Consider the following 18,759-nt stretch of genomic DNA (forward strand, 5'->3'; position numbering starts at 1 on the left):
AGCAATCCTCCCCACTGGACACCAGGGAACGTCTGCATTCGGTAATCGGATGCAGCTGTCAACTTTGACAGCTGCATCCGATTACTGTATTAGCGGGCATGGCGATCGGAACCGTGCCTGCTAATACCCGTGGTCCCGGGCTACGAGTGGCACCCAGGAATCGCGGCGGTTCAGAGCGCGGCCCCGCTCTGAGCGCGGGGAGGCGGCCCTGGACGTACGGGTACCTCCAGGGTCGCCTAAGGGCTAAAGACGTTTTGGTTTCGGATATCCCACTGAACCCAGTGTTTTACCTCTTTAATGTAGCCCCGACAAAGCTAGGGCGTAATATCCTGAAACAGCTTAATCATTTCCTTGTGGCAGCTAGATGTATCATAGTGAAATATTGCCAATGTGAGACGATTTATAAGATTGGATTGTTGACGTGAGGAACATGGAACAGTTAACGGCCATGCTTGATAATAAGTTATAGCAAATGAAAAAGGTCTGGAATTTGTGGGATGTTTAATGGATGGAAAGGAACTTTGAAAATCCTAATACCTCTCACCAGGGACATTCTTGAATTAATGTATTTTCTGTTCCCCTTACCCCCTTGTGTCTTGTCATGTCTTAGTCTTTATATTTTTTCTTACTTTATTGTTGATTGTACCCACTGCTGATTGTAAGTTAACAGTGTTTGTTGAATGATGGGTTCCCAATTGGGTCCATACACCTTGTTGATATTTGTTGATACTTGTGGCTGTGTACCGGTGCTTTGCTGATGTTTATGTGATTTTTTTATGGTTTGTGTCAGGACAGGGAGGTACAGACAGGACAAGACAGTGGGCCCTAGGTGTCAACCCACCCACTGTCCCTACCTACTTGCCTCAGTTGGCCCTAGGCGGCCGCAGACAACCACAAAGGCGTTTCCTATGCTGTATATGTGGAACACGGAACAAGACAGTGTGTAATTTAAGTCTCACAGCTTCTCAGCTTAACTCCTGCATTGCCAGGAAGCTGAGAAGCAAGCGGGTGTGTCACACAAAAGCAAAACAGGCCCAGTTCACACCAGGTTACTGCACAATCCTGACATTTTGTCTCTTATTGAAAAATCCTTAATAAAAATACAATTTATTTAAAAAAAAAAAAAAAAAAGAGAAAGATCTAGGGGCAGTGTTTTTGACAGCGTTAAAAGAGTCACAGAGTCACCAGTGCAGCCAGGCGGTAGGGAAAGCCAAATCGTATGCTGGGCTGTATAGCTAGAGGTATAACCAGTAGGAAAAGGGATAGTGTTTAATAAAATCTAAACACAAAAACAAGGGGACATAATCTGAGGTTAGTTCAGGGAAAGGTCAGAAATAACAAAAGAAAATATTCTTTTATTGAAAGAGTAGTAGATGCTTGGAATAAACTTCAAGCAGAAGCTTAGTTACAACAAAGGAAATCAAAGCTATTATCAATATCCAAACTAATGTAAATATATATTCATGAAAACTAGCATCCAATAAGATTTTAAATTACAGACCCAAGCGTAATCAAAGCAATATAGTCATACGGCACTACCAGAGGGAGGGAAAAACCGCACTGTGTGGACACGTTCTTCGTCCCGGTACAGCTGGTGGTGCTCAATCGATCCAAACAATCTTCACATAGTACTGTCCATATAGACCAGAATATCGAGGCACTCACCACAGCTTCTTGACAAATTGGCTTGCTTTATTCACAAAAACACAGATACATGGATGCAGACAGGTGAACGGGCGACAGCCTGTTTCACGTGCTTAGCTCGCACGCTTCCTCTTGGCCCTCAGGGCCGAGAGGAAGCGTGCGAGCTAAGCTTGTGAAACAGGCTGTCGCCCGTTCACCTGTCTGCATCCATGTATCTGTGTTTTTGTGAATAAAGCAAGCCAATTTGTCAAGAAGCTGTGGTGAGTGCCTCGATATTCTGGTCTATATGGACAGTACTTTTAAATTAGAGTTTTATTATGAAAAGAATAACCAATAACCCTCATCAGATGCTGGTGCTTTATACTATTCTTCTTTTCATCTGCTTTACTTTACTTACTGTCATCATTACACAGAAACTCCTAGTTGTATCTACATAGTGGCAGCATGTTGGTCCAATCACCTGACAAATATCTTTCTTGTTTTCATTCTTCAGCGTAGAGAGGAGGCGCGAGCCTCCCATAGCCTTTCGTTATGACAGAGAGGCTGGCGGGATTCTCCGCCGCGGAATTCCGCCAGTTTTGCTCCGTGTGAATGGAGCCTTAGGTCTCCATTGCATATAACAAATCTTGACTTTCGGATATCACAAGGACTGCGGCATCATCAGTGAAATGAAAAATAACAGTAACTAACTTAAAAAAAAAAGATTCTGAAAAGGAAAAATTTAGATGTGAGCAAATCAAGTTAGCGGGATGCGCCTGTGCTCACATGTCGGTACCTCCTATCTTTCCCATTCTATCTGCAGCAGTAATGGTACATGAGCATAGTCACACTTGTGTTGTTTGGCGGCAGCTTTCTCTGCTGGTGGTTCCAACTGATTTTTTTTGGGGGGGGGGGGGGCACTTTGGGTTTGACCCTGTGACATTGGGGTTGCAGGGCCATTCCATGGCCTCCCTTCTGTTTGTGCACGCTTTGCGGGGTTAGGGGGTCGCTGACCGACACAGGGTGGAGTTAGTGTAGAGACCCATGTGAACCAGGAGACCAGCATGTGGTACATGGCGCAATATGCAAAAAAATATAGAACAAGGTCAGCTCACTGTGTGAATATGTCCCAATATTAATAGCAACCCTCTTGGTAAGGAGCAGGTGATAAGAAATGGGCCGTTCACCCAGGTATGCAGTCCATAAAAGTAGAAGGAAATCACAGTTTCAAAAAACGTGAAGGAGTTAAAATGTCCAAAAATCTTTATTCCAAAGCATGTTAAAAAACAACAACCATGTTAAAAACAGCACGTCTACGCGTTTCGGGGACAAGCCCCATAATCATGATTATTCCATTCCATGGCCTCCCTTCCCTGTTTGTGCACGGTGTGCGGGGTTAGCGGTCGCTGACCGACACAGTGTGGAGTCAGTGTAGGGACCCATGTAAACCAGGAGACCGGCACGTGGTACATGGGGCAATATGGTTTGATGAAATTATATACCAACATCCTGGCATTGGTTTTTAAATGTAGCCGAGTGGCATTAGTATCAGCCATAGGTGTGATGTGCAGCAGCTCCTTTCTCTCCATGTATTAGATAAATGCAATAATATTTTTTACAATGAAGCCTACAATGAAACCATTAGATTTACTTATAATAAACAAATAGTGAATCTTCGTAATCTTTAGTATACGATTCCCTAAATTTCCACTTCAACTGTTTAGTCTTTTTACTTCAGTTTGTACCTACACAACAGCTTTATAATTAATATAGTTTAATAGCACAGGTCTAACAACTTGTCACACAATGAAAAAATACTGTAACACATATACTAGTAATATGAATGAGCCGTTCAATAGTACTGATATATTTGTATCTTACTGAATTGTCTCTTGATTTACTGGGATAATCACATATCTCATAAAATCACAATCTCATAAAATATCCACCATAGAAATAAAAACAAAGTATAAATTATATATCGTGTGATCCTTCTTTTTTTTAATATGTATATTTATTAAAGATTTTTGCACAAAATATTTTGTTTTAACACAACATATAAAGGGCATACACAGTTAGACGAACAATGGTCCCACATGACCTCTAGCATGATATTGCCAGGCAAAACATATATGTCAGAGTCTTGTCCTGTGTACATTGCAGCATCAGTCCAACAACAATTAATATTAAACAAACACAGTTCCCCAGGCCTACCCCCCCCCCTCGCCACCCTTTTCTCGCTGACTGGATCCCCCCCTTTACATAGCATATTACATTAACCTACTCTTTGCTCACCTCCTCAACACATTGCTGGCTGCCAGCTCCTAAATTTTAAATTTTCCTAAGGTCCGCGCCAAATCTCCTTTCAGGTACCGTGATCCTTCTTGTAATGGTTAGTGGCACTGGTCTGGATTGCTTCTTGGTTATGTTCTCTTCCATAGCTGAGGTTACAGGTTGACATCTGGCTAACCTGTAAAGAAGACATCAGTACAGACAAGGACATAGCTATATCGGCTTACTGTGGCAGTTAGATGAAGTCCACTTACGTTCCCTGGAACAGGCAGGATGGTCACAGACTATGGAGACAGACACTTTCCTGTGTTACTTACAGTAGGTTATAACAGGTGTAGATTATGCAGTTCTACACAAACTTTTTTTTACAATTTTTGTTAACCCCTGGGCCGCCTAATGTGAAGATACTATACCACATTACCCATGGCTTCCTTCTGTGGGTTTTTAAAGCTAGCTCGCAATGAGATATAAAGCTGCCAGCAAACACAGTTTCTTACTTACTCTCCGGATGCCATTTTCACCCTGTACCTCTTCTCCATCCGCTGAGCTTGTCGCTGCTTGTCTCTGAAAAAGATTTCCACATCTCCCCATCTTCTTGTATACTTTGTAAGGTTACCTCAGAAAGAGACTGGAAACTGCAGCATCTGTAATTTCATCTATCATCCGTCTCCTCTTGGCCTCAGGGGTAGTCTGCGTGACCCTGAACACTGTGTCAGCTGCCCTTCATGGCAGCTCTTCTTCTTTGAACAGTTTTTACTCATTGATTTGTCTGGGGACCCAACAAAATCTCTAATTTGCCAATTGGTCCATAATCATGGGCTTCATATAGACATCTGCAAACTTACCTTCAACCTTCTTATAAGTTTCAGTGACTGTTTTCACCTCCAGCTTATGGCAGGAGTTGATGCTGCAGTGGTAACCCATTCTGGTCACTATATATATCTTGTCTTGTATCATCATTTTTTGTAAAATCTGGGATTATCTGCATTGAAAACTTTCATTAATATTTGGGTTTTCAGAGTTTAATGTAATTTCTGATTGATTTTACCAAATACAATGAGCAACAAAACACAATGAACATTTTTAGTCAACAACAATAATAAAAGTTTTTGCAGTATATTAAATTCATCTGCTTAAAGGGGTAGTCCACCCAAAAAAAATTTCTTTCAAATCAACTGGTGCCATAAAGTGCCAGAGATTTGTAATTCACTTCTAGTAAAAAATCTTAAGTCTTCCAGTACTTATTAGCTGCTGTATGTCCAACAGGAAGTGGTGTTTTCTTTCCTGTCTGACCCAGTGCTCTCTGTTGCCTCCTCTGTCCATGTCAGGAACTGTCCAAAGCAGGAGCAAATCCCCATAGAAAACCCCTCCTGCTCTCCAGACTGGAAATAATACAACTTCCTGTTGGGCATACAGCAGCTAATAAGTACTGGAAGGCTTGAGATTTTTTAATAGAAGTAAATTACAAATCTCTGTCACTTCATGGCAGCAGTTGATTTGAAAGAAAATTTTTTTGGGTGGACTACCCCTTTAATCCCTTTTCTCCTTTCTTCCCCCTTTTTAAACTTGGCCTATAAGGTATAAAATACCACAGCCAAGTATAAAACTAAACACCTTTTAATAACAAGATTGGAAAACAATAATAAAATCACTTCATGATGTGAAGGTGTTCTAGGTAGACCCATCTATAAATTCTCAGTTTCAAATGTTTACACTTAAAGGGGTTATCCAGCACTACAAAAACATGGCCACTTTCCTCCAGAGAAAGCACCACTGTTGACTCCAGTTTGGGTCGGGGTTTGCAATTCAGTTCCATTGAAGTGCATGGAGCTTAATTTCAAACTACATGTGAATGGGAGACAAGAGTCGTGCTGTCCCTGGAAGAAAGTGGCCATGTTTTTGTAGCGCTGGATAACCCCTTTAATCCTTTACAAAGTGATAACTTTGTTTACAAGTGTTGTTTATTTCTCTAAATAAATATACTATAATTCTCTCTTTTTTTTTTTTAGTTTGAGAGAACCCCTTACGTGATTATTTTGAATGCTATTTTTGGTCGCACAACAGCAAGTCTCATTCAAGTCCCAAAATATTTTGTGCAGCTTGTCTGTGACTTGACTTGAGGTCAGTTGTATCAAAGGTGCATGCAACTTGCAATGATGAACGCTGACATTCCTAGTTTGCTAGCAAAATATTTAGATTTTGTCAATTTTCATTCTGACTGTAGTTTGGACCTCAAGTACTGCTCCTCAAGTGTAATATATGAAGTCTATTTCTTCTGTAATGCCTACTTAAAATCCTATATCACCCTATATGTAATGGAAGCAGGCTGTATTTCCTGTACTGCCCCTAATGTGTAATGTACGAGGCACATACTGCGTCTCATATGTAAAGTATTTAGTATATACTACCTATCATGTGTGATGCAAGTAGTATATACTGTAGTATATACTACCTTTCTGGTCTGATCTGGTGTGGTGCCAGTGAAAAATACAAAATACAGTGGTTTAAGAGTAACTTGGATTGAGAGCGTTTTGCAAGAAGAGCTCACAGTTTTTCTAAATTGTAACTTGGTTTAAGAGCAGCATTGCTTTGGTTTAAGAACTCCCTGTACTGGGTGGGAGGGAAAGTCAGGAGGGGAATGGTCTGCATAGCATGGTCTACAACACTGTACGCTGACCCAGGAAGTCTCCCTCACTTTCCAAATCATAGCAGATCCACTGTAGAATGTGGAGGTAAACTCTCCATAGTTGTAACCCCTCTATGTGCCCACATATGCCCTCTGCTGTCAGCCCTTGGGTTTTCCATCCTCTACATTCCTGCTATAATGTGCCTGCACTTACACTCAGCTATACACACTGCTGCTATAATGTACCTGCACTCACACCCAGCCATTCACACTGCTGTATAGAAAAGTTTCTGTCACTGTCCTCCTGCACAGCTCTGTGATTCTCTGTGATTGGTCAATGCTGAACACACACCTCTTCCCCATTGCTGTCATTTGATCACACAGACCTCTTATGCAATTATTATACATTATACTCCACATGCTGCTTGGATATACTCTACAGTAACTTATAATATGACATATTCAGCTTTCTAAATGTTTGTTTTACCTGTCATTCATAAAAAAAAATCATTATTTTGGGTTTCAATTTTGCTTTGGTTTAAAGGGGTAGTGCGGCGTTAGAAAAGTATTCACTAAATAACACACATTACAAAGTTATACAACTTTGTAATGTATGTTATGTTAGTGAATGGCCCCCTTCCCCGTGCGCCCCCCCCCCTGGAAGTGTAGTGCACTATACATACCTGATTCGTGTTGACCCCGATGCCGGACCGCACTAGCCCTCCTTCATGCCAATCGCGGCTGAGCAGCAGATGACGCGTCCCTCATGCAGGCCCCCCTCTGCCGCGTCTTTAGCTGCTCAGCCGCGATTGGCTGAGCACAGTTATGACGCAGAGATGATTACATCATTGTCACAAGATGGCGGCCAGGGGTCGACACGAATCAGGTGAGTATAATGCACCACACTTCCGGGTTTAGCGTAGGTCGGAGGGAAGCACGGGGAAGGGGGCTATTCACATACATAACATACATTACAAAGTTGTATAACTTTGTAATGTGTGTTATTTTGTGAATAATTGCTTAGCGCCGCACTACCCCTTTTAAGAGTGGATTTGGATTACAAGCACAGTCCCAGAACGAATTATGCTCTTAATCCAAGGCACCACTGTACTTTGGAAAAACAAGGCAACATTGGCGGGAGCATATGGCCCGGACTATGTTAGGCATTACAAGGATATGTGTATTAGGGTCAGGGTTGTATTGTTGTTAGGATTCTTAGGGCTAGGGTTATTAGTTTGATTAGGATTTATCAGATATGAGTAGGGTCAGGGATATTCATAGTTATAGGTATCGGAGCACGTCGTTTGCCTATAGGGTTTACCAGTGATTACTAAAATGCCCACTATTCTCCCCCCTCGGTGACGATGTGATGTGTGACGCTGCGGCCTCCTCCATGTACAGCTCCGGACCACAGAGGCCAGCGCCGGCTGCAGCATGTGTACATTATGTGCGGTATATAATAATTGGGCTTCGGGTAGGCAGGGTTAGCCGCTAGCGGTTGCTAAGATACAGAGGAGTCACGTGATCGGATTTTGACAGCGGCTTCTGGCATCTCGTCACTTCCGCTTCCGCTCATGCTGTACTGTCATTGCATCATCTCAGCAGAAAGTGACGGGTGGGTACTCTTTACTTCTCCTCGTGTGTAGTGGACGGAGATTATACATAGTGTACAGGCCCGGAGTGTATACATCCTACAGTGCTCCTAATGTGTGATGGAGCCAGCCTGTAACTCCTTTACTAGCCGCATATGGGATGTGCGCAGCGTATATCTCCTACACTCGTGTGGTGTATACAGCTTATATGTCCTATACTACCCCCAGTGTAATGTATACAGCACATATATCCTATACTACCCCTATTGTTATGTATACAGCACATATATCCTATACTACCCCTAGTGTAATGTATACAGCACATATATCCTATACTACTCCTAGTGTAATGTATACAGCACATATATCCTATACTACCCCTAGTGTAATGTATACAGCACATATATCCTATACTACTCCTAGTGTAATGTATACACCTCATATATCCTATACTACCCCTATTGTTATGTATACAGCACATATATCCTATACTACCCCTAGTGTAATGTATACAGCACATATATCCTATACTACTCCTAGTGTAATGTATACAGCACATATATCCTATACTACTCCTATTGTAATGTATTCAGCACATATATCCTATACTACTCCTAGTGTAATGTATACACCTCATATATCCTATACTACCCCTATTGTTATGTATACAGCACATATATCCTATACTACCCCTAGTGTAATGTATACAGCACATATATCCTATACTACCCCCAGTGTAATGTATACAGCACATATATCCTATACTACTCCTAGTGTAATGTATACAGCTCATATATCCCATACTACCCCTAGTGTAATGTATACACCACATATATCCTATACTACCCCCAGTGTAATGTATACATCACATATATCCTATACTACCCCTAGTGTAATGTATACACCTCATATATCCTATACTACTCCTAGTGTAATGTATACACCTCATATATCCTATACTACCCCTAGTGTAATGTATACACCTCATATATCCTATACTACCCCTAGTGTAATGTATACACCTCATATATCCTATACTACTCCTAGTGTAATGTATACAGCCCATATATCCTATACTACCCCTAGTGTAATGTATACACCTCATATATCCTATACTACTCCTATTGTTATGTATACAGCACATATATCCTATACTACCCCTAGTGTAATGTATACAGCACATATATCCTATACTACTCCTAGTGTAATGTATACAGCACATATATCCTATACTACTCCTATTGTAATGTATTCAGCACATATATCCTATACTACTCCTAGTGTAATGTATACACCTCATATATCCTATACTACCCCTATTGTTATGTATACAGCACATATATCCTATACTACCCCTAGTGTAATGTATACAGCACATATATCCTATACTACCCCCAGTGTAATGTATACAGCACATATATCCTATACTACTCCTAGTGTAATGTATACAGCTCATATATCCCATACTACCCCTAGTGTAATGTATACACCACATATATCCTATACTACCCCCAGTGTAATGTATACATCACATATATCCTATACTACCCCTAGTGTAATGTATACACCTCATATATCCTATACTACTCCTAGTGTAATGTATACACCTCATATATCCTATACTACCCCTAGTGTAATGTATACACCTCATATATCCTATACTACCCCTAGTGTAATGTATACACCTCATATATCCTATACTACTCCTAGTGTAATGTATACAGCCCATATATCCTATACTACTCCTAGTGTAATGTATACACCTCATATATCCTATACTACTCCTAGTGTAATGTATACAGCACATATATCCTATACTACTCCTAGTGTAATGTATACACCTCATATATCCTATACTACTCCTAGTGTAATGTATACACCTCATATATCCTATACTACCCCTAGTGTAATGTATACACCTCATATATCCTATACTACCCCTAGTGTAATGTATACAGCTCATATATCCCATACTACCCCTAGTGTAATGTATACAGCACATATATCCTATACTACCCCTAGTGTAATGTATACAGCTCATATATCCCATACTACCCCTAGTGTAATGTATACAGCACATATATCCTATACTACCCCTAGTGTAATGTATACAGCACATATATCTTATACTACCCCTATTGTTATGTATACAGCTCCTATATCCTATACTTCCCTCGTGTGGTGTATACAGCTTATATATCCTATACTATCCCTAGTGTAATGTATACAGCTCATATATCCTATACTACCCCTCGTGTGGTGTATACAGCTTATACACTACCGTTCAAAAGTTTGGGGTCACCCAAACAATTTTGTGTTTTCCCTGAAAAGTCACACTACTTCACCACCATACGTTGTGAAATGAATAGAAAATAGAGTCAAGACATTGACAAGGTTAGAAATAATGATTTGTATTTGAAATAACATTGTTTTTACATCAGACTTTGCTTTCGTCAAAGAATCCACCTTTTGCAGCAATTACAGCATTGCGCACCTTTGGCATTCTAGCTATTAAAGGGGTAGTGCGGCGGTAAACAATTATTCACAGAATAACATACAACTTTGTAATGTATGTTATGTTTGTGAATGGCCCCCTTCCCCGTGTCCCACCACCCCCACCCGTGTACCCGGAAGTCTCCGATCTTCAGTCAGTTTTGTCGTCTTCGGCCGAATCCCTCCGTCCGTCCTGAGTGCCGGCCGCCCTCTGCCGCGTCATCGGCTGCTCAGCCGCAATTGGCTGAGCCAAACTGTGCTCAGCCAATCGCGGCTGAGCATCTGATGATGCTGAAGAGGGCGGCCGGCACTCAGGGCGCTCAGAGGGATTTGGCCCGGCCGTCCGAAGACGACATCGCTGACTGAAGATGGGAGACGAGTCGGCATGTGACAGGTATGTATAGCGCACCACACTTCCGGGTACACGGGTGGGGGTGGTGGGACACAGGGAAGGGGGCCATTCACAGACATAACATACATTACAAAGTTGTATAACTTTGTAATGTGTGTTATTCTGTGAATAATTGTTTACTGCTGCACTACCCCTTTAATCTGTTGAGGTAAGCTGGAGAAATTGCACCCCACGCTTTTAGGAGCAGCTCCCACAAGTTGGATTGGTTGGATGGGCACTTCTGGCGTACCATACGGTCAAGCTGCTCCCACAACAGCTCAATGGGGTTCAGATCTGGTGACTGCGCTGGCCACTCCATTACCGATAGAATACCAGCTGCTGCTTCTGCTGTAAATAGTTCTTTCACAATTTGAAGGTGTGTTTAGGGTCATTGTCCTGTTGTAGGATGAAATTGGCTCCAATCAAGCGCTGTCCACTGGGTATGGCATGGCGTTGCAAAATTGAGTGATAACCTTTCTTATTTAGAATCCCTTTTACCCTGTACAAATCTCCCACCTTACCAGCACCAAAGCAACCCCAGACCATCACATTACCTCCGCCATGCTTAACAGATGGCGTCAGGCATTCTTCCAGCATATTTTCATTTGTTCTGCGTCTCACAAACGTTCTTCTTTGTGATCCAAACACCTCAAACTTGGATTCATCCGTCCACAACACTTTTTTCCAGTCTTCCTCTGTCCAATGTCTGTGTTCTTTTGCCCATCTTGATCTTTTTCTTTTATTGGCCAGTCTCAGATATGGCTTTTTCTTTGCCACTCTGCCCTAAAGGCCAAAATCAAGAAGCCGCCTCTTCACTGTAGATGTTGACACTGGTGTTTTGCGGGTACTATTTAATGAAGATGCCAGTTGGGGACCTGTGAGGCGTCTGTTTCTCAACTAGAGACTCTAATGTGCTTATCTTCTTGCTTAGTTGTGCAACGCGGCCTCCCACTTCTTTTTCTACTCTGGTTAGAGCCTGTTTGTGTTGTCCTCTGAAGGGAGTAGTACACACCGTTGTAGGAAATCTTCAATTTCTTAGCAATTTCTCGCATGGTATAGGCTTAATTTCTAAGAACAAGAATAGACTGTCGATTTTCAGATGAAAGTTCTCTTTTTCTGGCCATTTTGAGCGTTTCATTGACCCCACAAATGTGATGCTCCAGAACTCAATCTGCTCAAAGGAAGGTCAGTTTTGTAGCTTCTGTAAAGAGCTAGAATGTTTTCAGATGTGTGAACATGATTGCACAAGGGTTTTCTAATGATCCATTAGCCTTCTGAGCCAATGAGCAAACACATTGTACCATTAGAACACTGGAGTGATAGTTGCTGGAAATGGTAGCTCAAAAACACACTTATCGCTCTGCACACTTGTAGTAAATTATAGTGCAATGTATGAGGATAATGTTGCGGTGCTGAGTCTCTTATATGGGCCCTGTGGTTACTGGAGCCTGAGTCTTGTTCAGTGCTGCAGTTATATAAAGGGCCTATAATAACACTGTGATTTTTGCTTGGCAGCTGATTGCTCTATTTAGCTGCCACAGCCCGGTTGCAGTGACATATGGGAGTGACATGGTCACCTAGTCAGGGGGGTAAATTATCAGACCCTTTTCTCCTAATCTCTGTCTTTGTGTACAGTGGCCATAATGGCTGAGCAGGTGCCAGAGACGGTCAACTTCCCTACAGAGGAAGAGAAGATCCTGCAGCTCTGGAAGTCCCTGGACTGTTTCCAAGAATGTCTCAAGCAATCAAAGAATAAACCCAGGTGAGGAATACAGGACTACAGGGCTTCCTTCTCTGTCCCTGAACTGCCTTCTCCTTACATGTTGGCTCTTGTACCCAGCATGGACAAATACACTGCTTGAGAGATGTGCAGTGAGGTGGGTGGCCTGATTCTTGGCATCACAGGGCATGGAAGTCTGTAATGTTATTCTATTGATCTTGGTTACACATTCCTAGAAATGCTCATTCGGTTGATAATCTGCCCATGTAAAAGTGAGGGTGATTAGCCGAGGAGTGGGAAATTGTCTGATCTTCAGCTGATCACATCCTTAAAATCATTGTTTACTGGCTGCACATTTCCATGTTTAAACATGTGCGGCCGATAGCAAAAGGGCAACTGACGGTACAGATATGTATATATTTGTGCTGCCGGTTTTCAGGTGCCTAGCACACAAGCAGTGCTTACATACCATCAGTGCTGCAGTGTGATCCGGCATTTTTACCTTCTGTATCCCATACTGACAGTGTCACAGATGGGGTCTGTTACAAAACAAAAGAATGGATTGGAAATTGGAGGGTTAATTTGCTCAAGAAACAAAGAGCTGCCCAGAAGAGAGCAGCCCAAAAAGGACCCTAGATTTCCCAATAACCATCCCATGAATAATGGGAATATTTTATTATTTATTAAACTAAATGGGGTCTGTGGATGAGCCCCTGTCTGGCTCTATGGTTGCCGCTGTATCTTCAGGCCACTTCTCCTACTCCATTTGATTGACAGCCAGAGCCCTGAAGATACAGCAGTGGCCGGAGAGCAGGACTGGAGCTCACAGTGTCAACGACCCTCATCTGTGACACTGTCAGTACAGTAAAAAAAAAAAAAAAGGTAAAGATGCCGGAACACACAGCAGTTCTGATTGTATATATGCACTGCTTGTGTGCTAAGCATCTGGAAACTTGCAGTGCGGTTAAATGACTCCATGGCCGATACTAGGATCGTTTGTGTGGTCTGGCCACTCGATTACTTGGGCCGTGTTAAGACACAGCAAACGAGCGCAGATCTCGCTGAGCGGTGCACTGGTTTCGGCTACGGGCGGCTGAGAATCTTCATGTTTAAAAGGACCTGGACTAGGCCACTGTAAGACATGTGGTTTGACCTTTAATTATTCACTGTATTGCAACACCAAGCTTATGTCACTTAAACACACACACATATGCTTCTGCAGATAGAAGCCACCACATTACCTTGCTGTGCCATTCTTCCTGATCCAGTGAGAGGTGGTCCTGTTCATCATATGACGTGTTTTTTATGTTACCCGCTAAATTTAAAGTGTCACTGTCGTGATTTTTTTTTTTGCAGAAATCAATAGTCCAGGCGATTTTAAGAAACTTTGTAATTGGGTTTATTATCCGAAAAATGCATTTTTATCATGAAAAAGCAGTTTGAAGCTCTCCCCCCTGTCTTCATTGTTCTCCTATGGAGAGAGCTAAAGAAAAGACCAAAACAGGACAACAAAGAGTTAATCTACAAATCCCTCACGGGATATCTCTTCTGACCATCACCAGTGACCTGTCTGAGCTCGGATTACAGCTGTCACCCAGCTCTGTGCCTGTAATCCTCTGTTATCTGCTTTCTGCTGCCGGCTAACTCCCTCCTTCCTCCTCCCCCCTCCCCTCTCCCTAGAACAGACAGGGGACGTCTCCTGCAACAAGTCACAATTTTCAGATTTTTCAGAGTGGATGAAAAAGAGGAAGGAGGGGGGGACCTGGGAAAAGGCTTTTTACATGCAGATAATGGCAGATTTGGCTAATAAACCCAATTACAAAGTTTCTTAAAATCGCCTGGACTATTGATTTCTGCAAAAAAAAAAAATACGACAGTGACTCTTTAAGGAGTTAATAGTGAGGAACCTCTGTTTAGTATTTTTATCAGTTATGCATGTATTTAGGATGTGTTGGGAACGTGGGTGCAAGACCTTGTTAATGTAAAATGCTACTCAGTGTCTTTACGTGAATGAGTTGTTCGGCCACATTCTTGCCAGTCTTGCTTTGGATGGAGCGAGTAATGCAGCTGCGGGCTCCACCTGCTACCATTGAGTTTTTACAGCCACTCCTTGCAATGAGCCTACATCTTTTGCCATGCTTACAATACCACAGTATATTCTATGCTCTAGATAGATTGTCACATTATTCCTTCTTCCCAGAAGTCCCTACACACATAAGGGACACTTTTACATAGCATTCCAGTAAAAGGGTTGTGTTAATTAATGTGTTAAGACAGGTGGTAAATTTATAAAGAGAGAAAAAAATCCCCAACATGCTTCACAGTTATGGGATCTTGTCAAACTGTTGACAGAACCAGACTAGGTTCTTCCCTGCTCACGTGACACATCCACTAACTAGCAAACGGTCTTATCATTATGTGGCAGAAGGCCCCATATTAACATTATTAGGAAGTAGTCCCTGTGATAGAAGTACTAGGGAAAGGCAGTAGGGATGACACTTAGCATGAAACAGTGGTGGTTCATGGTTATTGTAGCAAAATATACACCATACTGTCGCTGTCTCCCCCATATAGGTACACTTTCTATGACGGACCTCCATTTGCAACAGGTCTTCCACACTATGGACACATTCTTGCTGGTACCATTAAGGATATTGTGACCAGGTTTGCTCACCAGAGTGGATTTCATGTAGAGAGAAGGTTTGGCTGGGACTGTCATGGATTACCAGTGGTGAGTTTCATCTTTCATTACACAGCCTAGAAGTCACGTGTAGATTATGGGAGCGGTAGAAAAGTTTTTTTGACTGTAAAATTAGTGATATGCATATTTACTTGTCTCATCTTCTGCAGGAATATGAGATTGACAAGACACTGGGAATTAAAGGTCCTGAGGATGTCGCTAAGATGGGCATTGAAGAATACAACAAGCAGTGTCGTGGGATTGTCATGAGATATTCAAAGGACTGGGAGGTATGGAGTCATGCTCTGCTATGCTGGAGGAAAGGGACAAAAGTAGAGTCACACTGATAGCATGGATAGATATTGTGAGTCTATTATAGTAGGGTTGAGTGAAGGTATTCAATTTGGAGGTGTGTAGATGGGGCTTCTAAAGATCTTTGGAAGTTTTCTAGAGCATGAGTAGGGCATTGGCCAAACATAAATGCCAATTCTTCATTCACTTGGGATCCTAACTAATAAGGTAGTTCCTATCCTGTTGCTAGGGAATATGTTTTCATTCAGGGATAGCCCCTTTAAAAACGTGCGCAGAAACTTAAGTCAGAAGTCAGCTGAATTTACCAGCTCTAATGGGGGCCCTTACAACTCTTCTCCAACAAATGGACGTTGGTTTTATACAGCTTTACTGCACGGTTCTTCAAGAGATGAGCTTCTGCTGGAGCTGTCTGACAGCGGCTTACCCTCCTCTCTCCATTCACAACACACAAACTTTTGGCACTTTAAACGTTCATGTGTATGCACATATATGTTCTAAATTCAGCATATTTTGGTGGATTTTGTATTTACACCATGCAAGTTACAGTAAAACTGATGTTACATAGATGTTTAGGCCAAGAGACACATTGTACTTTATCTATGTTTCTATAATGTAGAAAAATGCATTTTAGTTTGCAGCAGATCAGGAGCTTGGAAAAGCCTCTTTGACTCCTTGCACCAGAGAATAAAAGCATTTTTCTACATTCTGGAAGCATGGATGGATATATGAAAGGTACCAGGTGTCAGCAGTTTGGAATGTGAATTACTGCATAAACCAGTATGAGCTAGCTAACCATTATATGTGATGAAACAAACAGTTGGCCATGTCTATTAAAGGAGAAGTCCGGCCAAAATTAATTTTTGATATGTTGTTACTTATGAAAAGTTATACAAATTTCTAATGTACATTAATTATGGGAAATGCACATATACTGCTATTTCCCTTAATTTAGTAGATCAGGAAGTGTTAGAAATATCTCTGAAGAAGTGACGTCACGACCCAGGGTGTAATTCCTATGGAGTGTCCAGCAGGGGGCGCTCTCTATATAGAAGTCTATGGGACTTTATTGTTTCTATGGGTTTCTATGTAATGTAATGTAATGTAGTGTACAGTGCTTTATTGAATGAATACATCTATGGAATACTTTGGGGAGCAAGTGTCCTTGCTCCCCAAAGTATTGCATAAATGTATTCAATCAGTACATTCAATACACAGTAAGCCCACCGATCCGCCGCATTTCCGCCGAATTTCCGCCGCATTCCCGCCGATCCGCCACACGCTGATCCGCCGCATTCCCGCCGATCCGGACCATATACATTGAACTACAGCTCCCATCATCTGCTTATAGTATGAACAGGTGATGGGAGCTGTAGCTGGGTAAGGGATATCACATGCCGCCGGGCGCAGGGGGGAGCCGCTCAGTACACAGCAGCGCTCCCCCCTCCTCCTCCTCCTCCTTCCGTGATAACTTCCGCCTATACCAATGCTGAGTCCCTGCCTGGCCGCCGCTCTCCGCTCTCCCCCCCATACATACCGGCTCCCGATGCATCCTGGTGTCCGCGCTGATGCCGGGAGCCGGTATATGTGAGCGGAGAGCGGCGGCCAGGCAGGGAGTCAGCATTGGTATAGGCGGAAGGAGGAGGAGGAGGAGGAGGAGGGGGGAGCGCTCCTGTGTACTGAGCGGCTCCCCCCTGCGCCCGGCGGCATGTCATATCCCTTACCCAACTACAGCTCCCATCACCTGTTCATACTAGAAGCAGATGATGGGAGCTGTAGTTCAATGTATATGGTCCGGATCGGCGGGAATGTGGCGGCTCAGCGTGTGGCGGATCGGCGGGAATGCGGCGGAAATTCGGCGGAAATGCGGCGGATCGGTGGGCTTACTGTGTATTGAATGAATACATTTATGCAATACTTTGGGGAGCAAGGACACTTGCTCCCCAAAGTATTCCATAGATGTATTCATTCAATAAAGCACTGTACACTACATTACATTACATTACATAGAAACCCATAGAAACAATAAAGTCCCATAGACTTCTATATAGAGAGCGCCCCCTGCTGGACACTCCATAGGAATTACACCCTGGGTCGTGACGTCACTTCTTCAGAGATATTTCTAACACTTCCTGATCTACTAAATTAAGGGAAATAGCAGTATATGTGCATTTCCCATAATTAATGTACATTAGAAATTTGTATAACTTTTCATAAGTAACAACATATCAAAAATTAATTTTGGCCGGACTTCTCCTTTAAGCCTGATCTGCATTTTCTCCAAAATCAGCTTTCAGTGGATGGTATGGATTGTCTCATACACATTACACTGTCAACAGTGTACTCATAGCCTTCACACAGATTTAAAGGAGAAACAGACTTAAAGACACAACTAAAAAAATTGCAGACAGGCAGGGGGTGCAGGAAAATAAAAAAGTAAACTTACTTATCCCAGTGCCCCCATATCGCTGATCCTAGGTCTAGGTGACAGCTGCTGGTGTTCTGCAGCCCTCCTAGCTGCAAAGTCACATACCCGGCTGAGGGAGTGCCTGCTCAGCCAATCAGTGACTGGGATGGGACACTGCCCCAGTCACTGACTGGCTCAGCGAGCAATTGCTCAGATTGACCATGACGTTGCAGCTGGAAGAGCCGAAGGTACAAGGACGTGTGAGTTTACTTGTTTATTATTTTCTGCCACCCCACCTACCGTTTTTTCATTTTTGTGGGACTTCCTCTTTCATCACTAGTGTTTATGTTGCAAGAACTGAGCATCTTGTTCTCTTATTTCAATGAGTTTGTCTTTCAACCATATTGTCACCTTTCCTTTGTCCAGGTGACTGTGACGAGGTTGGGCCGATGGATTGACTTTAAGAACGACTATAAGACCCTTTATCCCTGGTTTATGGAGACCGTTTGGTAGGTTGCTGGTTGGCAAAGAACAGATACATTATTGAACTGGACAGTGGTTCCAGAATACTAACCTAAAGGCATGTTTGCATAAAAGTGTTAAAATGCAATGCAACGACATGAGAG

The 18,759-nt window shown here is 42.5% G+C and overlaps 1 protein-coding gene and 1 non-coding gene across 2 annotated transcripts in view; both read left to right on the forward strand.

The window, feature by feature from the left end:
* The first annotated feature begins 8,079 nt into the window (after positions 1-8,079).
* IARS1 (isoleucyl-tRNA synthetase 1) overlaps positions 8,080-18,759 on the forward strand; it is a 41,557-nt gene continuing 30,877 nt past the window's right edge. The window contains exons 1-5 of the mRNA XM_069966470.1: positions 8,080-8,156; positions 12,653-12,779; positions 15,312-15,468; positions 15,588-15,707; positions 18,560-18,642. Of these exons, the coding sequence (XP_069822571.1) occupies positions 12,661-12,779; positions 15,312-15,468; positions 15,588-15,707; positions 18,560-18,642 (479 nt within the window). The 5' untranslated portion in view covers positions 8,080-8,156; positions 12,653-12,660. The remainder of the gene's footprint in view (positions 8,157-12,652; positions 12,780-15,311; positions 15,469-15,587; positions 15,708-18,559; positions 18,643-18,759) is intronic.
* On the forward strand, positions 12,447-12,577 carry LOC138790442 (small nucleolar RNA SNORA84). Its single transcript, XR_011363098.1, has one exon. It is a non-coding gene; the product is annotated as a small nucleolar RNA SNORA84 (small nucleolar RNA).

This window comes from Dendropsophus ebraccatus, chromosome 4, assembly GCF_027789765.1.
Source record: "Dendropsophus ebraccatus isolate aDenEbr1 chromosome 4, aDenEbr1.pat, whole genome shotgun sequence".
NCBI classification, from domain to species: domain Eukaryota; kingdom Metazoa; phylum Chordata; class Amphibia; order Anura; family Hylidae; genus Dendropsophus; species Dendropsophus ebraccatus.